Below are 25,055 nucleotides of genomic sequence, written 5' to 3'. Positions count from 1 at the left end.
AAAGTGCTTTAACAGTGCTCAACAAATGTTTGGTGCAATTATCATTGTACCTTAACATTCAGCTCTAGGTTCTCACATTATCACAGTTGATTTCTTATTTATCGATGGAACTTATATTGCATTAGATCAGGGAGGTAGGGGTATACAAACTTTTTCTGTAAAGGGTCAGATAATACTTCTTTCAGCCTTGCTGGCCATATGGTACTACTACTCTGTTGCAACTATTCAACTCTGCCATCGTAGCACAAAAGCAGTCAGAGAGAAAAATGTAAACAAATGAGAATGGTAGCTGTGTTACGATAAAACTTTATTTACAAAAATTAAAATTTAATTTCATGTAAGTTTCACATTATAAAAGTCTTCTTTTGATTTTTTTCAACCATTTAAAAATGTAAAAACCATACTTAGTTGGGATGCCACACAAAAACAGGCAGCAGGCCAGATTTGGCCCATAGGTGGCAGTTTGCTGACTCCTGCTCTAGATTAACAAATTTATGGGCTTTGGAGGCTTTGTGGGGGCAGGGAGCTTTGAAATACAGGATGGTGGTACAGAAGAGGAAGCTTCTAAGTACAATAGAAAAAAAGAGATTCAATGCTGTCATTCATTTATCAACACTGCACTCAACTATGGGCAAAACATCTTATTACACATTGTTGGAATCAAAGATGTACAAGTCACAGTCCCTGCTCAAGGAGCTTATACTGCTCCACAGCAGATAGAAACAAAAAGCTGTCCTTCAAAGTATAACACACCCTGCTCAGACTTTTAAAAGGCACACGTGTGTGCTCATCAGTGAGACTGGTAGTTTCTTAGGTGCCTCCACCTACAGCCCAGGCCAAATGTGATTATCTCAAGCACTCACACTTTTTCCCTCCCCAGGAACTTTACTAACAGTCCTTCTTTCCCTTTCAAATCATTCTGTTTTAAATGATCATTTTGGTGGTAATATTCAGGATGATGTACTAAAGTCAAATGGTTCCATCTTTCAAAAAATTACCATGTAAACTAGTCTTCAGAGATACCATCTCCCTTGTTAGTGACTCCTGTGGTTTTTCATTTCAATTCAGGCAGAAACTTGTCCCTAGGAGGCAGGATAAACAGGTCTATCTTCAGACAAAAAAAGATACATCAGAAAAATATTTTTTCAGAGCAAATGTTAAGTATTTTACCCAAAAGAACACAAAGCAGAACTAAAAGATGGACAAAATAGTGCTCCGGTATATATTTCAGTTGGTTCGAAAGACTGAGGATTTGAAATAATTCAACAGAAACCCACTCTGTCAATACGTCAGAGCAAGTGAAGCATGAAATGGAAATTAACACAGCTGATGCTTAAGGGGGTTGTTTGTAAATAATAACCTATTAATAAGTACTAATATCACTATAATATTAATATTACTAAAAATAAAAATTAACAGGAATACAATACTAACATTGTCTTGATTGGGATACTAAAATGGCACTCATCTGTTAAGCATTTTCCTTGCAAGAACTGTCTGTGCTATTTACCTTTTAAAGACAATAGAACACAATGAAAATTAAAGAGTAGAAAGCAGCAGCACTCTTGATATTTAAGGTAATCTTATCAGAACAGGCCTGATTTATTTCAGCAAAATCCCAAATCAAATGGGAGAGGAATACAGAGACTCAACAGACTGATTAAAAATGAGTTAAGACAGTAAAATATTTGGTTGAGCCAAGAGAATACTGAGAGTTTATAATGCTGAAGGTCTTAAAAAGAAATACATGAGCTTGTCAGTACTTGGGCAAAAAGAAAAATAAGCAAAGAAATTAGAAGGTTGACTTTTACAAAGCAAACAAAAGAGAAGGGCAATGTAATATTTCCTTGCCATTCTCAGATTTCCAATTGCAGTTTCAGCTATTCATGAGCAACTCTGGAAGTAAGTTAAGAGGCAATTACAGTTTTGCTATGGCATGAATTTGAATACCACAGTAGGGTGGCTATATGAAAAAATCACCTAAGGAGTGTGCCTAGTAGACCTCCTGCCATCGACACCTCAATAGCGATTTGCTATTTTCTACTCCTTTGCCCTTGAACAGTAAGGATTTGTAGGAAATTCTTAAAAACTTGCAGTAATACTTTACAGTTTACTGTATAGTGCTACTTGGGATTCACAAGCATCTGAGCATACATCCCTCTCACCCCAAGAGTTTACCGAATAAGCCTAAAACATCTAGATTTCTTTGTCTTAGTGTAACCCATAGTTTGTCTAAGGATATCACATACTTTGTGCCTTCTGTTAGCTATACATTATTCTTTTTGATGCTGATTATATGACTACTGCTCAATGGCAGAAATTTATTGGCTCAAGTAAGAAACCTACAGCCCTGTGTAGAAAATTCTCATGCCAAGAAACATCCCTACTTTCTTACTCTTCTCCAATGTATCAAGTATGGAAAACCTTTAGGAAATTAATTTGATTATAATCTACACATCAGTAAAAAGTAGCATCACAATTATTATTAAAAGGTAAAAGAAAAGAAGCAGTTAATGAAATTCTTCCACGAAAGCTACAGAGAGAAATTCAATTCTGAAAATACATATTTTTAGCCTCTAGAGTTTCACTGTATCAACTCCAAAAGCACATTTTTTGTTTTTAGAATTAGTTAAGAAATAACTATTCAACATTTAGTGGTCACTTATTATGTAAAATCAGACAAGCAAGTATTTTATTGGCTAACTTCACTGGTGGCCAACAGTGTTTTTAAATAACAAAAACATAAAACATGGTAAAAAGTATTACTTGACTTTATTAACCTCATTTATAATACTGAATACAAAGGTAGAATTCGGTGGCGACCCTTAATTTTGTCTATTTCAAAGCATGGTCTTTTAGTTTTAAGAATTAAGGCAGATACATGTCACATGAGGGAGGGGACCCAAACAACCAAATCCAAAAATCCCCACTGATTTATTTACGTTTTATAAAGTTTGGGCTACAGCCCTTGGGATATTCCTTTAAATAGTATTTCCTTCTCATTTTTCATGAATCTCATCAGTAACTGAATTTTTAACCAGACCCTATAATCCATCACAAGTCTTCCAATTATGAGTTGAAAAGAAACATACATATACCAAGTACCTTATGAAATTCACCACATGTAGCTGAACTTTGCAAATGAACTTTGAAAATCAAAAGGTCAATGATACTTCTAAAACCCAAAGGTTAGATAAGGCCTACCTTCCTATCTTTTCTGCATTTTTAAAAAATGATTTGATCTAATAATGTTAATGTAGAAATATATTCTATATTTTAACATCAATAAGATACGAAATTCAAGGGAAAAACCAATAAGATTTTGCAGTTTAAAACCAAAAAGAACACACCTTGGACACCTTAAATTATAAAATTCAGTTCTAAGCAGGAACTGTTACTGTGTAACACATACTGCTCATAATCAAAAGTGCTGGTGACAAAGAATTCAATATGCCCTCCCACACAATCTGCTCACATACATATATACCTATATCTATCAATTACTGTAATAAGATCTTACATGTTTAAGGTGCTTAAAGTTTGCACTCCAGGACTAATTCAATTCTGCTACCTCTTTGTAGCAACTGCAAGTAGAATGATCCAGACAAAAAATGCTGTTACTTTCTAAAATATGGCATTTGTGGAGGCGGAGTGCCCTCTACTGGTAAGGAAGAGGACACACTCATTAGCTGTCCTCCATGCATTTTTTCATTGACCCGGAGTTCACATCCATCCTGAAGCATTCGAACTGCTATTCGGGCGATGTTCTTAGAGTCATCAAGACCACTGTGAGGCCGCCCATCATAATCCATTCCTAATTTTTCAAGCATTACTGTCAGTTTGGTTTGGCTTCTAGGAACCTGAAAAATAAACAGCTTAGTAAATAATTCTTTAGTATTCTAAACTGCAATATAAGCCACTGTTAAGTTGAAAAATAAACTGAAAATTAACAGTAATAGCTAACTAAATAAAGTTAGGCAAATGAGGCAAGTAAGTAATTCAAGTTTTCACAGCTTAAAAAAAACGACCTTAGAGTTCTAGCTGAAAACACAGATAGAATCCTCAGACATCTAAAACTTTTTCAGTTTTGTAATTTAACAAATCATTTATTAAAGGGAATATATTGTTCTGGACATCTAACTCAAAGACCTACCTTTCTAAACCAAACTAATTATTCTGCATGATATTTTTCTATAAAATAAGGTATACTCTACAGTATGTGGTATGTGGTATGTGCAAGTAAATGTGTTAATTTTCTTGTAATAGTTGAAAGCGTTATAAGAAAATACAGGAAAGTAGTATATTCTGTTGCCAGTAGAGCAGCTGAGTTGAGGGCTTTTTTATTTCCTGTTGAAGGTTATAATTTCTACTGCTATTATTCATACTCCCCTTGCTGAAAAAAACCATATATGAACCAACACAATTTCCACATTACGCAGTCAATATTTTCGTTCTTAGCTACAATAAATAGATTAGCTGTAGCAGAGTAGATTGTATTTTAACACTTGATACCAGGTACTTTTGTGTCTTTCAAGTGTTTTCTTAATCCACATACAGTCATTCTCAGTCAAGTTTTTTTTTGGTTGTGCTTTTATTTCAAAGCCTACCCTTAAAGAACTTACTAATAGGATAAATCTGGCATTAAAAGTAAGCTAGTAGAGTTATTTTAGAATTATGAAAAATACTCAGCAAGACAGAAGTCTGCTCAGGTAATCAGAACCTTTATAAAAACAATCAAGATGAGCCTAATAAGAATTAGTTTATGAAAAACATTTAATATATTTGGACTTTTTTTTTCCTTTTTAAAGCTTATTTTTGAATTAATAATTAGTATTTTGTAGGGAGTGAGGTTCATTTTCTCAGGTTGATGTTATATGTGAATATGAGACTATACCTTATTAGCATCATATATAGTAGAAATTTGTGATAAAGACTTTTTAGGTCTATTTGGATAAGGCAAACAAAACAAAACAAAAAAGGAAGAAATTTTTTAAAAAGGAAAATGTTAAGTTTCTTCTACTTACACTAGTAATTGACATTACAGTTATCTACTATGAAGAGGGGAAAACCACACACAAAAAAGAGTAGGTTAACAAATTGGCCAAAATAAACAGATCCACAAAAAAAGTCATCTTCTACTCTAAAGAGCACTGGGAATTTGACTGCCTTATTATGTCTACAACTTTCTGACTATACTAATGTACTATGAGCTGGAGATATTTTTATGCAGACCCGAAAAGTAATTAATGATAAATCTTTAAATAAACTATTCCCCTAGGTTATAGGTTTGAGAAAGAATGCCTTAATATAAGAATGTATTACCCATCTGGGAGTTGTAGCAAAAAAGAACCTAAAGGGGATAGAGCCCCTCAACTTGAGTATAAATTTCCTGGAAATACAGAAGACAGAGGCATGTTCGAAACACGCTGTGGGATACAATTAGCAAAACCCAAACTAGGAGAAACACTACAGGACAAATGGCTCAGTTTCTTAAAGAAATAAAATAAATTGTTAGGAAGGAAAAACGAGGGATGCAAAGAGAACTTAGAGATTTAAAAACTTGAGGCACATCAACCAAAGGCAAACCTGTGAACCTTATTCTGATGCTGGTTAAACACATAAAAGGTAAAAGAAAACAAAATATTTATTACTATTTGACAACAGTAAAGGAATTACTGTTAATTTTTCTGGATGTGATAATGGTTTGGGGTTGTATTTTTTTAGAAAAAGAACGCTTATCTTTCAGAGATACATAATGAAGTATTTACAGATCAGATAAAAATGATTTCTGCCTCAAAAAAGTAAGGAAAAAGAAAGTGGGTGGAGATACATAGGAAATAAGGTTGGCCATGAACTCATAACTGTTGAAACTAGGTCATGAGGGTTCATAGTAACTGTCTATTCCTGTATATATTTGAAATATTCCATAACAAAAGGTTTTTTATTAAAAAAAATCACAAAGTAAGTGAAAAGAAAATCCACAAAAAAATTATCAAATATAATCAAAGGACTAGTATCCAAAATGAAGATCTACAAACCAATAATAAAAGGACAGACTGCACAATTTAAAAAAATGGGCAGAAGTTTAAACAGGGACTTCACAAAATCAGAAATCCAGATAGCTAATAAACACACAAAAAAAGAATTCAACCTTATGAGTAATCAGGCAAATGCAAGTTAGAACTTCAGTAAAATGACATCGTACATCCACCAGATTTACAAACATTTAAAATGTCTTGTAACATCAGATGCTGGCAAAGACTTTGTGCAACTACAAACTCACACACTGCTGATTAGAGTACAAATTGGTATAACCCCTTCGGAAAACTATTTTTGCATTATCTAGTAATGTCAACAATACACATACCCTATGATCCAGCAATTCCACTCCTAGTTTATACCCTAGAGAAATTAGTGCAAAAAGGCACCAGGAAACATGTACAAGAATGTCTAGAGCAGCACTGTTGATAAAAGCTCAAAATGAAAAACAAACCAAATTGGCCACCCAAAGTAGAACAGATAAACAAATTCTGATATGTTCATATACTGGAGTTCTACATAGCAACAAAGTGAATGAACTGCAGTGACACACACATGGATGGATCTCAAGCATAATGTTTGGGGAAAAAAAAGCAAAATAAATAATACAGCCAGTGTAATGCTAATTCTATCATGCTCAAAAACACAAACCACATGGTATAAGGACATACATATGAACATTAAAGCTGTAAGAAAAAAGAAAATGATCAATTACAGTTAGCTTTAGGAGGAAGGGAGTTAAGTGGGGGGAAGTCACAAAGGTATTCACTTTAAAACAATCTATTAAACCCACTGTTCTGCATGCATATTTCTCAGTCTTAAGTGCTAAAAAAAAAAACAAAAAAAGCTTTTAAGGAAAAGCACCTTTTCTCGTGAAACTGCTTTAGAAAATGCCTCTCCAAAATGAAATTGTAAAAGGAGAAAGAAGATGACATGAGGTCCAACACATGATAGAGAAGGGAAATCCCCCAAGATGATTATAGAAGCCTGAAGAACAGTTCAGATTAGAACAGGATTAAAGGCTCCAGGAAGGTAGTCTCCAAAGGAAAAAAAAGAAAATCTGGCAGATTACCCAAGTGTTGTGAGTCTTGAGAAGTCTTACATTTTGCATGGAGAGTAATAGGATAAGTAAACAACTAAAGCAGTAAATTGTTACATCTATGGAAAAGTTGTGAATGTTTTCCATAGTCATAGGACTATAAACACTGAATACTAATCTGAGTGTAAAGGTAATATAACCACATTAGCAAGATGCAGGGAAGAGAAAGACACACAGCAGTGGTGGCTTAACAGAGCTAAATCTTCATCTTTCACTGCATGAATTCAATAGGTGTCTCAAACTAAAAATTCAAGAAACAGCATAGTGCTCGCTTCGGCAGCACATATACTAAAATTGGAACGATACAGAGAAGATTAGCATGGCCCCTGCGCAAGGATGACATAAAAAAAAAAAAAAAAAATTGAAAAAAAAAAAAAGAAACAGCATAAATATACAATTTAGAAATATATGGTAAACATTTGAAAAAAAAGCTTTAAAAAAGTTCAAAGTGTTTGCCTCAGGAGAACAGGAACCAGTTCTGGTGAGGGCTATGGCAAAAGACTGCCACTGGTTACAAGCCTTGCAGTACCTTTTTTTTAAATTTATACTACACACGCTTAACTCTGATAGAAGTAAAGTAAAATTAAAACTAGTGGGGAGCATTTGTTCCACAAAATGCCCATACTGAATACCCCCAGTTGCAAGCCTCTGCCATGTACAGACAGTTAAGCTACTTAAATAAATGTAACAGGCTGAATGAGGAAAAAAGGTTTATCTTCCTAATTTGAACTAATTTAAAATTTAAAAATTAAATAATTGTATGGCCTTTTTCTGTGAAAAACACCTAGAAAATCACAACTTAATGTACATGCAAAATATAACAAATTTATCATTAGGAGCAGTACAATCATTAAATATAGAAATTTTACCTTGTAAAAGTTTCCATATGACTTTCGAATATTGATCCACTTTTTAGCAAATGAAGGATATTTGAGCCTGCTGAGTTGGCACTGAATGTTCAAAAACTTACTCATATCCCATGAACTAGAAATCAAAAACAGGGAAAAAAATGGATAAAAAAAATGCTATACTATTCTTACAAATGAGTATTTTAAGTCATTCTATTTGTTTGTTATTTACACGTCAACTTTCTTTCTCATATTCACATATAATATCAAGCTGAGAAAATGAACCTCACTCCCTACAAAATAGTAATTCAAAAATAAGCTTTAAAAAGCAAAAAAAAAAAGAAAAAGTCCAGATATATTAAATGTTCTTCATAAACTAATTCTTATTAGGCTCATCTTGATTGTTTTTATAAAGGTTCTGATTACCTGAGCAGACTTCTATCTTTCTCAGTATTTTTCATAATTCCAAAATAACTCTGCTAGCTTACTTTTAATGCCAGATTTATCATATTAGTAAGTTCTTTGAGGGTATGCTTTGAAATAAAAAAGCAACCAAAAAAAACCTTGATGGGGAATGACTGTATGTGGATTAAGAAAACACTTGAAAGACACAAAAGTACCTGGTATCAAGTGGTTAAAATACAATCTACTCTGCTACAGCTAATCTATTTATTGTAGCTAAGAACGAAAATATTGACTGTGTAATGTGGAAATTGTGGTGGTTCATATATGTTTTTTTCAGCAAGGGGAGTTTGAATAATAGCAGTAGAAATTATAACCTTCAGCAGGAAATAAAAAAGCCCTCAACTCAGCTGCTCTACTGGCAACAGAATATACTACTTTCCTGTATTTTCTTATAATGCTTTCAACTATTACAAGAAAATTAACACATTGACTGCTACATGAGTTGTATTTAACTCAGGCTAGTTTTGAACCCAGGGCCTCGTGAAGCAAAACCCTGCAGTTGGATTGTGAAAATCTTACTTGTTGATGTTCTTATTGTTACAATGAATATTGACAATTTAATTCTAAAAATGTGGATTGTGTTGCATATAACCCACACACAGAAAACAATAAAAAACAACAAATCGGAAAGGATTGTTTTGTTTTTTAATAAAACATCGTGGCCCCGGGGAAAAAATGTTTTTTCTAGTGTGGCAGTCAATGTGTTAAAAATGAGTGTTTGCCAGGATTCTATCGCTTGTGTGCATTTTTCATATACTCTGAGGCAACCTCGACCTACCCTGAGCTGCTTGCCTAAGCTGTTCAAATTATTTCTGAAGGTATCAATTATTGGTTTTTTTAGTGCTCTGGTTATAAAATTGCACAGGTTTTGAATGATCTGTCCCAGAAAGTGGAGTTTTTTACAGAATTGTATATACCATATTATGACAGGAACACTGGTATACTTTTGCAGGAACATTGTTCATTCATGCTTAAAATCAAAAATAGATTTGTAAAGAGGGCCATCAATATTGTTCTATCATATGTGAGGATCTCTCTAAACCCTCCATGATGGCAACATCTCAGCTATAGGGTACAATCTGTCCACAGTTTGAAGTTATTTAGGACTTTCCTCCTCAACCTTATGGCATTATGGTATAGCAGCTGCCCTGCCATAATGTCTGTAATCCTTATTTTAATCTTTCTGGTCTTCCCATTCAGATTCTCATTTAACAAATGCTTTTTGAGCATACATTTTGAGCTCAGCACTGCAAGTACGTACCATGGAAGAATAGGTAGCAAAAGTCCTTACTCTGAAAGGATTCTTAATTTCCTTGCAAAAATAAGTGTTATGTATATATAGATCAGAATATGGTCAGACGTCAACCTAAATGGTACATATATAGGCTGTAAGACTTCAAGGAAAAAGATCAATGTAAGTTGGAGTCTCAGAGTAAAAAACAAGGTGGACTTACGATAATGGTAGGAAAGTAGTTAAGGGAGGGAATCTCTCAGTAGAGAGGGAAGCATGAATAAGGACACAGAGAAGAGATAAAGTATGTGAACTCATGGGCCAGCCTGACTAGAGTTAAGAGGAATAATGGCAAGATGGTAGGTTAAACAGGTAGGGGGATGAGATGAGAGAACCCTCAATGCCAAGCTAAAGTGTTTGGATGTTTTTGAGCAAAGAAGTGTCATGATAAAAACAGGGTTTTGGGGACATCATTTTAGTTTTACACGTTCATATTTATCTTTCTCTAGTTCTCTGGTCCTGGATTAGACTGTCAGCATTGCTTTCCTTCCTCTCTTTCATCCCTAGGATTCAAATTTAAGTAGGAATAGAAAGTGTGAAAGCATCGGTCCCAGTGCAGTGCTGTTTACAACTAATTGATCACAACCAGTTACAGATTCCTTTGTTCCTTCTCCATTCCCACTCCTTCACTTGACCAGCCTTAAAAAAAAAAAAAAAAAAAGAAAAGAAAAGAAAAAAAGAAAAAGTGAAAGGAAAAATACTGTCCCCTGTGGGGTGATTCTAAGACTTTAACAAGTAATATGTTGTGGTTATTCTAAAAGCTAAATGAATATGGACACCTTTAATCTTAAAAGGCATGTAAGATAATTTTCCTAAATACTTACCCATCTGTTAATACACAATATTTATACTTTGTTCCTAATTCCTTCAATTTCATCCAGTCAATTACTTTTTTTAGTACCTGAGGGAAGGTATCAGCTCTGTCTACCTGATCCTGAGGATATAAAAGTAAAATATATAAAAATCAGAGATGTAGCTTCATGTAATCCTACAAAATACCCAGACACAAATTGGAGGAAAAGAGACAGTATGAGAAAGGCTTATTTCTGATGTTTTAAACACTTCATGATTTCCTTGGCTTAGATCCACCTAGTTTCACTTTTTAAAAAATTATTTCCATCTATTCACTCATTGAATAAACATTCTTTTTTTTTTTTTGAGACAGAGTCTTGCTCTGTCACCCTGGGTGGCTTCATCATAGCTCATTGCAACTTCAAACTCCTGGGCTCAAGTGATCCTCCCGCCTCTGCCTCCCGAGTAGCTGGAACTACAAGCCACAATGCTCAGCTAATTTTTCTATTTTTATTTAGTAGAGACGGGGTCTCACTCTTGCTCAGGCTGGTCTTGAGCTCCTGACCTCAAGCGATTCTCCCACCTCGACCTCCCAGAGTGCTAGGATTATAGGCATGAGCCACTATGCCCGGCCTAAAGTTTCATTTTTCAAGACAATTAAAATTTGTTTCTAGCCAAGTATTAGGGACTGCTTTCAATTAAAGTATATAAGCTTCCCAAAATTAAGATTTAAGATCATCCCCAGCGGTTCTCTTTTTACAGGCCTCTATTTTGTGGTTTACTGATTCATAAGAGTTAGAAAACGAAAATTTCTTCTAAGCTGAAAGCCACAGCCCCCTAAGTGGTTTTCCCATCTCAAGTCTCATACCCCAACCATACTACACACCATACTACGCACTGCTGCTAGACTGACCTTCCTGAAATGTAAATCTTATCCATCACAGTATCCTCACACTTAAAGTCCTACAATCACTCTCCAAGGCTTTCAGGATAAAGACACAGAAGACCCTTCATGATCTGGCTTGCCTCTGCCTCTCTCGACCATTTTCTTACTAGTCCATACACATCTGAACCATCCTGAACTACTTGTTGTTCTGCTGTTTCACTCCTGTTTCTTCCTGCCTACTTACCTATCATGACTCAAACCAAGTTCACCAAATTGAGGAAGCTTTTCCCAGGACAACCCTCCATTCTCTCTGTCCATAGGGAAGGCCTTTAAGGAGGCTCACAATACCCTGATAAAATACTCACCTGTTAGCTTTCCCACCCATACTGTAACCACTGGTACAGTCTATCTGTCCTCCTGACTTTCAGACTGTAAGTGAGCTGAGGACAGAGACTGACTGGACAGTCTTTGAATCCTAGTACCTTGGCATATATGTTACAGTAGGCACTCAAATGGTGTGGAACGAATGAATAAAGGAACTAAATAAATGAACAAAGGGCCTACCACATTAGAATACAACCAAAAATCACAGACATAAAAAAACAAGCTATATATAAAGTAAGACTGTAAACAGATACATTCTAAAACTTATCTCCAAGTTCAGTATGGTAACACTTACTTTGCTAATGCTTCATTTTACAAATGAAACCTTTAGATTCATTATTACAACTCCTTAAAAGAAAAGGCTGAGGAAAATGTTACCCGGTGTAATATATGCTTTTATATTTTTTAATATTACAATACAAAAGATCTTTACCAAGCAAGGAAAGTATTGCATTTATTTAAATTGCCCATAACAGTAATAATTTTTTTAAACTATAAAATAAATCCCTAATTTCAAAACCTCTTTCAAACTCTAGGGGGAGAAAAAAAACATAAATTATAACCTGAGTAATTCCAGTAAGATTCATGCAGAAATCAGAAAGTTGTGTGTTAATCTCTGGTCTTACATACTGCTGAAACGTATCTTCCTACAAGGAAAGAACAGCAAGTCAAAGTACTTTATATGACCCAAGATACATCATACAAGACAACTTCAGTCATACCAGTTTGTAATTTTATAGGTGCTCACGGCACAGACCCTTCTAAAGATTTTAAGGATAATTCCCCACCCCCAAAGCTTTCTAATTTTTAAATTAAAAATCATTTCTTTTATAGTTTTAAACATTTTAAGATAAAGCAAGCATCTGAAAGCAAGCCTTCAACCCAAAATTGAAATAAACACTTCCCCAAGAAATAAAATGTTGATTATTTACAATAATTTAAAACTACAAAGCCTATCAAGGCAACTTCTATTTCAAGATATTAAGAGTTTTAAACATAACATTCTTTTGAAGCAATGCCAGTTTTCAGTTATAATAAATTAGGTCTAAATTACTGCTTTCTCATTTACTCCCGGAGAGTCTTTACTTTCATGTAAAAATTCAACTGAACTAAATTCTGTATAGTCAAAATTTAACTCTATGATATATCATAGTTTAAGAGTTGATAATACTACATTTTTGTAGCAATTTTTAACCTCTTCAAGAAACTTTCATGCTGGCCTTATTTTATGCTTGCAACTCTGTGAACTAAGAGAGGCCAGTAAAGTTACCATCAGGCTCCGATCCCTAAGTGCTTCTCCCTCCAGCCCAATACCGCCTCCCTACACCAGAATATACTGAGTTCACTTTTTAAAAATGAAGGACAATTTCAAAGCCTAAAGATTTAAAGGCAGCAATTGTTAATCTGAGGCAGATATGAAGAAAAAGACAAAGAAAATTCATTGTGGTAGAAGATTGAAAAATTAAAGTAAATGTTTACACTTCCTAAGAAGAAATTCTTTCTACATTTAATCTATTAAGCAGCTGAACTATAGTATAAATGGTTGCTATAAATTACAAAAGAGCAAAAGTAAAGAACACTTAAACTTCAAAAGTTAGATGCTCTTTACTTACCAGACATATTGCAAAAGGAAGAATTTCACATAATTGAATAGCATAGATAAATGAAGTCTATATCCTTTTAAGTATCAATATTTTGTTTTATAATTTTAAATGAAGATCTTTCAAAAATAACTTGCAATTTCCTTTACCATTACAATCAAGTAATACTAACTATAACAAATATTACTAAAATGTTATTCACTATTTAATACTTTTAATAGAATAACACCAGAGAACTATGCATTCATTAAACAAACATTTAGTAGTCACTTAAATAAATTACATAGTAAAAAGTGATGAGGGTTATTAAAAGTAGAGGTAAAGTAGAGCAGGTAAGGAAGGTTAGAAACATTGGCTACAAGGGGGTGTTTATAAACTACACTCTTAAACTGGATAATCAGGTGGGCTTTATTTAAAGTTGAGATTTAAGGAAGGACCAGAAGGAAAAAAGGCTGGGAGGGAATCAGCCAGCAAGACTTCTACGGGAAGAGAACTACAGCTATAGCCCTGGGAAGTGATGGGGTACAACAGGCCTGGCATTTCTGAGGAAGAGCAAGCAGGTCAGAATGGCTGGAATGGAATGAGTGAGGAAAACAGTAATGCAAGGAGGCAATCAGAGGTAACAAGAGGCTAGATCAAACAAGGAAAACGGCTTTTACTCCAAGTTAAGTGAGTAGAGAGTATAGAGTTTTGAATAGAGGAGTGAAATGATATTTTATTTTTAAAAGTATTGCTCTCACCATGTCGAGAACTAGATGTAGAAGGACAAGGATAGAAACAGAGACCAGTTAGGTGGCAAATGCAGTAAAACAGGCAAATGATTGGGGCTCAGACTAGTGGCTGAGTTCTGGACATATTTTGAAAGCAGAGCCTTCTGTCTGGATATGTGATGTGATAGAAACAGAGATGTCAAGGATGATGTCAAAGTTTTTGAACTGAGCAATCAAAGGGGTTAGAATTAGAAAGAGTTGCTGTCACCTGGGCTACGGAAGGCTGAACACAGAGTGGGCTAGGGTTAAGTTCAACTTGGGACAGGTTAAAATGTCTATTTAGATATTCAAGTAGAGATGCCAAATAAGCAATCTAGATTTGGGACAGAGGTGCAGGTTGGAGATACATACTTGAAAGTTGTCAACACAGGGATAGTTTAAAAGCTATGGAATTAGATGAGATCAAGGGGATAGGATGTACATAGAGAAGAAGAGTTGGGATTGAGCCCTGGGGAATCTGACATTAGAAAGTTAGGAAAAGGAAGAACCAGCAAAGAAAACTGCAAAGGGGGAACCCAATAAAGCTAGAGAAAAATTAAGAATAAGATGTACTTGGGAAAAAATGTTTCAAGAAGACAGTAGTCAATTTTACCAGGATTCAGGTAAAAGTCAAAGATGATGATGTTGACAAGTGATTTTACTGGAGTGATGGGATTGAATATATAGCTTAAATTAATTGAATGTAAACCCACACTGACGTGGGTTTAAGAGAGAATGAGAAGAAAGGAAACAGAGACATGTATATGTAACTTATTTGAAGAATTTTGCCATAAAGAGGAACAAAGAAACTGGGTAGCTGGCAGTGCAGTGGAATGAAGTGAAGGTTTTTTATGGTGTGAAAAAATAACATGTTTGTATGTGATGGAAACAACATATTAATGGTAGTAAGCAATAAATCATCATGTAGTAATATAAATGAAGGAGAATCGCTAGAGCAATGTCCTTGAGTAAGAGAGGAAGTAAAATCTAGTGAGTTATACAAGATTATTTGCCTTCATAGTTGCCATTTTTCCTTTTAATTTATTGACCTTTAATCTGTTTTGGATGAGGAAATTATAGAAATAGGTTGATTAAGATTATAACTGAAAGCCTCTTTGAATAGCATTAAGAAAAATCTATGCATTTCAATGCAAAAGGCTTTTTATACTTACTCTTAGTGGGTTAGTGCCAACTAGGGATATCACAGAAATGACTTTTGGGTAGATGGTATGTTATGATATATCCTCGCTCAGATTTTATTATAAGGCAAATGGTTTTATTTCATGGAATTCCTGCTATAATTTCCTGAATAATGCACTGACAACATGTATCTGAAGTATACGTACTACATGGCTTAGAAACCAAACTCACAGGAGTCATTTTCCCCATAAACTTTCCACCAGAAAGAGAGCCAGTTCTAGGTTGAAAAATGATTTCTGTAAATTATCACTCTTAGAGATCAGAGTCCATATTAGGCTACCGTAGCATTTCTCAATCCTGACTGTGTATTAAAACCAATGGAGAAGCTTTAAAAAAAGAGTGCTGATGTCAGGGGCCCTAGCACAGAACAACAGAATCTCTGGGACTAGGGCCAGGCTCAGTACTTTTTTTCTTTTTTACTCCCCAGGGGAGTCTGACGTCCATCCAGATGTTCTAAGCAAACCGAAAAAAATACCATAATTTCAGCTCCTGGGAAATGAGAGAAACCGTCTCTGAAATTGCTTTATTATAGCTTTTCTGTTAATCAAGCTGATATAAAGTTCACTGCAAGAAAAAAGGGCCAACTTCAGAATTCTAAATCTAGCTAAATCAGCAAATGAGACTCTCCATCTTACTATCGAACACAATAGCTGCTGCTAAAAATAAAATTAAAATGTAACAATCCACTTACTATTTCTAAGGTATGCGTATTCAATAAAACAACAGGAAATTCAATTATTTCATGTATGAACTCAGGTGGGTTACCCTCTTCACAAGTGGCTTCAAAGTCAATAATACAAATGTAGTCATAATAACTGTCAGCCCAACTGCTCTCTTTCAGCATCAGCTTCTGCTTCTTGTAATAGTTTTTCAGTCTCTTCTTTAGTACATCCTTTACTCCTCTAAGTAAAAGAAGAATACAATTTACTTTCAGGTAAATTTTACAGTCAGGAATCAGAACTCTTACCTGCTGGCACTGGGTTGAACACTGACAGTCACAGCATAATTTAGCAAATGCTAGCTAAAATAAATGTAAGGAAAGCAAGACTCAAAGCAAAGTTAAGCAAAAAACTAATTAAAATAATACAACATCAACATTTTCCTTCACAAGTAACTTTCCATTTTAGTAGTATATAACAGCATTTTCTCCCATATATTCTGGTATTTCAAACTATAAACCTTGTCAGCATATATCACCAACACAGCCATATTGCCTTACATATTCACATGACATACATGATGCAAATACTTCAGAGAAATAGTTCAATGAAATTAACATTGAATTATTCTACTGACTAACATATAAATTTTAGATAAATTGAACATGTTACCTCTTTCCTTTATTTTTGGCTTTTGTAGGTTAACTCAAAAAATCCATACAAATATGAAAGCATTATGGCCTAGCATACAAAGTTGAATGTCTGTTAGCTACTTAACTAAAAAAATTAATTTAGAAACTACTCTAGAGTCAACTGTGTCCACAGGAACATAATCATACTCAGTAGGTTCTTAATTGGAAGTAACTTAGTTTAACATGAGTAGAATAGGATTTAGGGAATTTCAATATTACAAACAGCTTTAAAATACACATTCCACAAACGGAGTAGGTGGAGAAGGGAAGGGTCCTCCTACATAGGTAACAATGGTTGATAATGCTGACCCCATTCTTCAAACAGTATGTATAATATTTCTTCAAAAAATTAAAGTTACAATCAGTGTTCAGGCTTCCTTCTGTGTTACTTGGTGAATCTTATATTGGCCACAAGTATATAATGCTAGAAAAAGAGGATTCAAACTGTAATTAAGGTGTAGTTCCAAGGAAGGCATTTTGGTAATATCATTAATAAGTGAGTATTAAAAAAGTTTTTTTAATCCTTTCTTTTACTTTCTAAACTACCAGTTAAGCACTGAAAAGGAATCCTACCCATGAAAACATTGATAACCAGTTAGCTGTTATAAGATGAAAACGTCTTAATGTGCTTATTTGCTTGAAATTTTCCAAATTACCAAAACCTAGGGGGTAAAAAATCCTTTAAGCCCTTTTAGATTAAGGCACTGAGTGACCTCTGTGTCATGTGACAACTTTGGATTACTTTGTCTTAATTTCGTTTCCTTCTTTCTTTTTTGAGAAACTGTGCTTGCAAACCTAATGGCAGCGCAAACCTAATGGCAGCACAAACGTAACTAGGTGTTCTGGATAGAAATCTGTCTTCTATAACATCTCCCTTGCTCCTCCAAATACTCACCAATTTTTTCCAATTTCAACTCGGAAAATTATTCAGAAATTTGGTTCTCCTTAATTCTGTTATGGCTCCCATTGGCTTCCTGGACTACAGCAAATGTCTCCACTATCAGAACCCTTCAATTCATTCTTTACGTTACTTGAGATCTGAGCACTAATGCCAATTTCCTGCTTACATTTATCTTTGGTGGCTCCCTTCTGCTTACAAGGTAAAACTTAGACTTCGGCATAGAGTTCCTTTACCACCTGGCTACAACCTATCATTTCAGTATCATTGTCAAATCCTCCTGGAGTACACTGCATACTACAGAGAAAACATACTATAAGTCATGGCTTGATTATGTGATGTACTGTTATATTCTATAATTTGGTTGTACAATAGCTGAAGAAATGGCAGGATCATGCAGCAGAAAACATACAAACCAGAATTTTAAAAGTTTTTGAGTTCTTTTTGCCTGAAATACCCTCCCTCCCTCTTCTGTTTGGCACAATTCAAATGTCACCTTCCTGAATCCCTGATACACACCCTCCTCTGTATTCTCATGCTGTACTTGGCCTGACCTCCACTGGCCACTCTGTATTGTGGTTATGTTTGTGTGTTTTCCCAAAAGACTGAGATTTCCAAAGTGGGGAACATATCTGTATTTACCTTTATAACTTCAATGCCTAGTGTAGTGCTTAGAATTCAATACGGGCTTGTTGAATAAATGTATAAACATACATATAGATCTCTAGCTCCCATGCAAGCCAGGAGTAAGCAATTGATCTTCACACCTGGGAAGGACAAAAATTTTGCTCAGAAAATCTTCTGCAGGCTACAGGTTATGCCTTTATAATAGAAAGTCAGGGGAAAATGGGGTCAAAATTTTCTTCACAAATTATGATGTACATAATGTAGAAGGGAAAAAATATATTTGTGCTCTTTTGAAAAGCAGTGAAGCTCTATTTCACAGCAAAGAGGAGGAATATTATTTATAAGAGAACAAGGATTCAGGAATATCCTGAAACAATAGGAGTTTTCATCTATTACATATAGGCAATTTTTTTTTTATGTCTGGCAGTCCTATTGTTTATCAAAAATCTATATATTTTTCTGGACTCCAAAAGGTATTCCTGCCCCATGCCCCAAGTCAAAGTAAAGTGACTTGTTTTGTAAAAAAATTACTTAGGTATATGTATATCTCATTAAAAATATACATACAGTTGACTAAGCTGCATTGTTTTCGCATTCGCTATATAAACATAATGCATATTATCATTCTGCGTTACTTTTCAAAACTAAAAAAAAAAAAAAAAATATTTCCTAGTAAGTGAATGATGTTTTGAAATTACCGTACCTGGTTTCAAACAAATCCTCTTTACAAAAATAATACAAATGGCCAAAAGAAAAGATGTTCAATCTTGTTAATCCATCAACTAAATAAGCAACTAAAAAAATTAATAACACACTTGTTATGAGGAGATAGGTACTCCTATATGTTGTTTATAGATCATTAAAATATTTATAGACTTTGACTCAACAGTCCTGTCATCTAAAAGACTGACCAGAAATAATCAGTTGCATACAAAGATTCAAATATAAGAATATAAATTATAGTTCTTTGAACTGTTAATGGCTATCTCATTATGGTAGGATTATAGATAATTTTTAATTTTTCAGTGTTTTCGAGATTTTGTAAAATGAGCATGTACTTCTTTTATAATTTTAAAGTTATTTTTAATTACCTGGTTTCAAGCTTGAATTCTGAAAGTTTAGCTCTGAGTTCTTCCTTACTCATCCTATTAATACAACCATTCGTAATAGCAATCTCTTTGTAAACTGGGTCACTGAAATCACTTGCATTGGAGGTAATGAACTTAGATGCTTTTGTTTCTTGGCCATCAAATCTACATCGTTGCTTTTTCTACAAAAAAAGAAAGGATAAAGTTTATAATTAGTACAAACAGATTTAAGATTCAAACTCCTGTAGCCTCTTCATGCTACATGTTGATGAAAAGTGCTCACTATAGCTCCCAGAGGCAGGACAGGATAGGAAGGAGGAAGATGTGTTTCCAATACAATTTACTCTGCTCTATGCTGAGTCATGAGGTTACTCACAGGAAAGAAGCTAAGTAAAAAGAGCTGGTGTTGGGAGTCAGAGCCACCTTAGCACAGAGCCCAGCTGATTTACTAGCAGCATGACCTTGGGTAATTATTAGCCTCTGATCTTCAGTTTTCTTATCTATAAAGTATGGTTGTCTCAAATGGTATTTGGTAATGGTAAATAATACTTGGGCAGAATTATTACAAGGATGAAATGAGATTATGTATATCAGGCTCCTAATATCATACCCACAATAACTATTAAAAATGGCAACTTTGCTTATTTACCATCACAGGCTATAGAACAGACCTTTCACAAAAATGTTCTAATATTTACAAGTGAACCAATTTTTAAATGAACTTTCACAACATCATGCATGTGTAAGTCAGTGACTTCCTGAGAATTTTTTAACCTGACTTCATTTCACAAAGTTAACAAAAACTGTCCAACACAAAAACAAAATGGAATGCAAGTCTAGTTCAAAACTTCTAGCACCCAAGCCAGAAGTAAATGTATTCAGTTTCCAAATTCACAATTTCCAACAGTTATAGTTATACCATTTATTCAGAAGAACTATAGTGTTACTATACTACAGATCTTTTTTCTTAAATCAAAATCTGTTAAGAAAAAACATTACTCATTTCTGTTCACTCTACAAGTAGTCCCAAATTACTAATACGTTAAGTTCCAAAGACTCACTTATAAGTTAATTATTTTCCATATGCAATGTTACAAATATTAGCTATAGAATTTTCAAAAACACTTCGGTGCTTACTATTAATCCCTATTAAAGCTTGCTAACTTGGTCATAATTGACCATATTGATCCTAGGTGAACTTCAATTACCGATTAAGGAGGGATAACCATGGACAGGCTGCAGTCCTTACTTAGAACTGATCCTGATACTTCAGGGACTATTTCTCACACTAAGCTCTCAATTTAATGCAACACAATTACTGGAAATATTAATATAATGCTAGGTATGGTGCCAGAGGATTCCAGAATCCCATCTCCTTTTCGGAAGGGCTCAGCAATTCTATAAAGTGAACAATAGCCACATTGAGGCTTGCTGTTAACAAATGTTTAAAAGAAACTTTCTCTATGTCCACCTGTCAAGCGTCACAAAGAGTACTGGACATATGAGAAAAGTAGTGATGGATTCCACAATATGGAGAGGAATATTCACCTTCACAGAACCAACATTTTGTAATTTTCATGTGTCGAATGAATTAAGTTGATGTACCGTTTATATTATCTCAAATAAAAGAATATTTTACATTGTGGGAAACATCCATGAACATCTATTATATCAAACAGAAGTTTGCTATCTTGTGGCAAAGTACTTTAAAGTGTTGTTGAACTTAAAGATGAGTTACGTATTTCCTCTTACAAAAAGACAGCGTTGGGGCTCATAAACCAATACCCCAAAATACGGTGTTTGACTTGCTGAATTGAAGACGCCTCAAGGTCTCTGACTCACCTCCTCACCCTGCCACCACCAGTAACTCTCCAATAGCCAGGATGTAGTTCTTAGAAGTTCCTTTATCTGCCTAAAGTCATGGCCCATCAAATAGAACAACTGTTTTTTCTTCCCCTCTCAGTAAAAGAGAATGTAATCACACCTGAACAGACCCTTTCACAACCAGCTCAGACTCATTCAAACTCCAATGAGAACTATTTACCAGTTAATCTCTTTTCCCAGATCCATTCATTCTCCCTAGTAACCTTTACTGCCACTCAACAGAACTTGTCTTCTCCCCTGTCCCATAACCTGTTTTCCAAAGATAGTATATACAAGGCTTCTGAACTCCGCTGGGGAGTGGATAATCACTCTGCCGTTCTCCCAGTGTACACATTAATAAATTTTGTATGCCTTTTCTCTATTTAATCTGCCTTTTGTGAGCTGATTTTTCAGCAAACCTTCAGAGGGTGAAGGGGAAGTTTTTCCTTGGCCCTTATAACTGGTATTCCGAAATTGCTATCCTTTCTTATTGGGAAGGGGATTGTAATTTGATCTTTAGAATTTTTTGGCGGGGGAGATGGGGTCTCACTATGTTGCCCAGGCTAAACTGCAGTAGCAATGTCATAGCTCACTGCAACTTCATACTCCTTGGCTCAAGCAATCCTCCTGGCTCAGCTTCCCCAGTACCTAGGGATACAGGCTAATGCGGAATTTTTTTTTTTAAATGAACACAATCTGAAAACATGTTTTAACAATAAGCTAAAAAGTAACTGCTTATCAAAAGAAACTTTCTGTGCGGAGAACATTTTGAAAACAGATGTTTTGGAAATGTTTCCATTATTTTCTTGCCAAAAAACTATGCATTATCCATTTAAAAAAGAAAAACCTCTGCATCTGCACACTGAGAAAACAGTAGAAATAGAATTTATCTTCACTGAAATTCTTCCAAAAGAGTTCTGGTGCAATTTGAACCTACTTGTTAAAAATATAAAAATGCAACAGCTTCTATTAATTTACATAGACTGACATTACAGACAATGGAAATTTACTAACTGAATTCAACAGAAAACTTTGCTTAACTGTGCTTGGAAAATAAACTGTATGATCGTTAAGAGCATCCAACAGTTAAGTTTTTAACAACTATGAGAGTCACTAAAACCAATTTGGAACAGAGACTCAGGCCTTAAGTAGCTATAAAAGTTTCCAAGCTTTCAAATATAATGAAGTATATTCAAACAGATTTCTCTGACTAAAAACAAACTTGAAAATTATTACATGTTACTGACCTCATATTGAAAAAGGGGGGTGGGTGGAAGAGTGATTTTTTTTTTTTTATAAAGATGGGAAGTGGAAGGCCTCTTTAAAAGTAAGGAGGAAAATGAGATAACTAGGCTAAGGTCCAGAGGAAGGCCATGCAGAGCAAAAGAAACATACAAAGACCTTTAAGAAGAAAAACCTTCCTTCCACTGTAAAGGGACATAAGGAAGCCAGGGGTACAGAAAGCAAAAGACAAAACTGTGAGATGCAGTTAGATCCTATAGAGCAGCAAATCCAAGGTACTAAGGAATGGGGCAAACCAAATTCATATCATTACAAGATCATTCAGCTGCTACGCAGAAATTGACTGTAGACAGAAGGAGCAAAAGCAAGGAAGCCTCTTGCAAATCCTCACTTTATGAGATGTTCAACATTTATTACTAGAAAATGACCAACTTTACTATTCGATTACTTACAACCAGCAGCGCTAAATCAACAATTATGTTCGTTAAGATGAATAAGTACGTTTTTAAAGACTGTTTTACAATTTTGTCACTGTAACTAGGATCCACCACTGAGATACCAAAATTAAGAAAATCATATACTTTACCTATTTGATAGCAGCAAACGGGCAAAAATCAAAGACGAAGCTCCAACTAACAGGTACAGAGAGAGGAAGGGGAAAAGCTGGTGTGCGCTTTTTTGTAAATTTAAGAACAAATCGTACCTAAACTTTTGTACCCCCACAATATGCTGAAATAAGAATAAAAGACAAAAAAAAAAAACAACCCTACATATCCATGCAAAATGAGTAAAACTAAAAAAAAAAAAAAAAAATAGAACAAATCATAAGAAATGACATACCTAAGGCATCTGGTGAGATTTTAAAAATATCACCTTAAAAATTACCGATAAGGACTCGATGGAATAACAAAAGCCAACAGCGAGCACAATGTTTAGGGGAGAATTCCCACTCGGAACCTACAAGAAGTTCAGAACTTCTTGTCGCGACTGCTTACTCTCGCCCAGGGGGTGATCCGGGGGCCCTGAGGGGGCTCAATGACAACCTCCCCCAGTAAAGGTTCTCGGAGGTGGAGACGGGGAAGGCGACCCGGCTGGGGTCTAAGAGCGCGCAGGCGGCAGGTTCTAAGGTACACCTCAGAAGAAGGGGTGCCAAGGGCGCGCGGGTCTGGAGCTGCGGGCGCCGACGGCGGGGCGCGCGCGGGCCGCCTCCTCACCTCGAGATTGGGCAGCTGCTGCTGCTCCTCCGCACACTCCGGCTGCGGCGACTCCTGCTGCGCGGGAGCCACGGCCTCGCCGCCACCCTCTTTGCTCTGTGGAGCCTCCATGCCGACTGTCACGCCAGAAGACTGCTGCTGGAGCCGGACTCTCGCTCACTCTCACTCTGCCAAGCCCGAAAGCCTCGCCTTTCTCCGTTGAAAAATTACCGGGCTCGCGTTCCCGCGGCGGCGGCCACACAAACTCCGGCGGACACCTCCCACTTCCGGGAGCGAGCAGCGTCCACACGCCGCGCAGGCGCAGTGGGCCGGCGCGCGCGGAACGCGAGCGCAGCCTTCCAAGGGGCGGGAGGAAGACGGCGAGGGAGGCGCGCGCGGGAGAAAAGTGGGCGGAGCTCGCCCTGCGTGGAGCGGCGGGGGTTGAGGTGACGCCTGGCTAGTCAAGTAACTGGAGGGTCCCTCCAGGATAAATGATCCTATGAACGTTTCTTGAGAAGGAAAAAGAAGAAGGTGTCACAGGGAAAGATGCTTTTCAACCGTAACAGACAACGTGCATAAAACAATTTACATTTTCCATGAGGAGTTTTATGACTCCTGCTTCTGGGCAAGAAGAGAAAATGGGTCCGGACTTAGTGTCCAGCTATCAGCGATTAGAAAACTGATCCAAATACACGAAACAACTCTTTCCAGATATTGGACAACAGGCAGCTCTGAAATGTTTTTCCTGAGAGAAGAGAAACAAAGAAAACGCGCCTCTGTCACCCTGGCTTTCTGCCTAGAGGCAGTTTCCAGGCTGTGGTGCAGGGAAGGGAAGCTCTCAGAGACCCAGGGGCTCACTGACTGACAAGACTGGGACAGGAAGTTTAGGGACTTGGAAGCCAAGTTGGTTGGAATTTGTTGGGCAGAGTTCTGGGTAGGAGGGAATTACAAGGAAAAAGAGCTTCAGAAATCTGCTTAGGAGTGCCTTTGACTCTTTAACTGAAAAAAAATGTGAAACTCTACAAGGCTAGGAGAGAAAAATTATCGGGGAGGAGTAAGCCAAACAATTATCAAAGCTCACACAGAACTGGGAACCATTTGAGTTCTCAGCAACCAGAGTGGAGAGAATTTGTTGAATATATGCAGTACATGCAGTAGAGATCCAGAAGTCATGCCTTAGTAGTGGATAAACTAACCGTAGACTGTAGAACCCAGAGTAAAAGCTTCTGTAGACCCTTCAAACGCTTAAAAACAAGCCCTGTGTGATGGTGTGCGCCTATAGTCCCAGCTACTGGGGAGGCTTAGGCAGGAGGATCGCTTGAGCCCAAGAGTTGGAGGTTGCTGTACGCTGTGATCACCCCACTGCACTCTAGCCCTGACAGAGTGAGACCCTCTCAAAAAAAAAAAAAAAAAAGCTCTGAAAGAATCAAACTACTCCG

The 25,055-nt window shown here is 36.0% G+C and overlaps 1 protein-coding gene and 1 non-coding gene across 3 annotated transcripts in view; one reads left to right on the top strand and one right to left on the bottom strand.

The window, feature by feature from the left end:
* Positions 1-23,912, bottom strand: part of ERI1 (exoribonuclease 1) — a 58,912-nt gene extending 35,000 nt beyond the window's left edge. Inside the window, exons 1-7 of one of the 2 annotated variants that reach the window (XM_069485223.1) lie at positions 23,638-23,865; positions 19,322-19,500; positions 16,046-16,256; positions 12,368-12,451; positions 10,567-10,676; positions 8,008-8,122; positions 3,329-3,860 (exon numbers count right to left, since the gene is read on the bottom strand). In XM_069485223.1, the coding sequence (XP_069341324.1) occupies positions 3,618-3,860; positions 8,008-8,122; positions 10,567-10,676; positions 12,368-12,451; positions 16,046-16,256; positions 19,322-19,500; positions 23,638-23,748 (1,053 nt within the window). In that variant the 5' untranslated portion in view covers positions 23,749-23,865 and the 3' untranslated portion in view covers positions 3,329-3,617. Of the gene's footprint in view, positions 1-3,328; positions 3,861-8,007; positions 8,123-10,566; positions 10,677-12,367; positions 12,452-16,045; positions 16,257-19,321; positions 19,501-23,637 lie in introns of those variants that run through there. The other variant, XM_069485224.1, reaches the window with a different exon arrangement.
* LOC138393846 (U6 spliceosomal RNA) lies at positions 7,403-7,504 on the top strand. The gene has a single exon (XR_011235255.1). It is a non-coding gene; the product is annotated as a U6 spliceosomal RNA (small nuclear RNA).
* Positions 23,913-25,055: the final 1,143 nt, after the last annotated feature.

Source organism: Eulemur rufifrons, chromosome 12 (assembly GCF_041146395.1).
Source record: "Eulemur rufifrons isolate Redbay chromosome 12, OSU_ERuf_1, whole genome shotgun sequence".
Taxonomy (NCBI): Eukaryota; Metazoa; Chordata; class Mammalia; order Primates; family Lemuridae; genus Eulemur; species Eulemur rufifrons.
The sequence above is the reverse complement of the archived record's forward strand: the minus strand, read 5'-3'. Positions and strand labels throughout refer to the sequence as shown.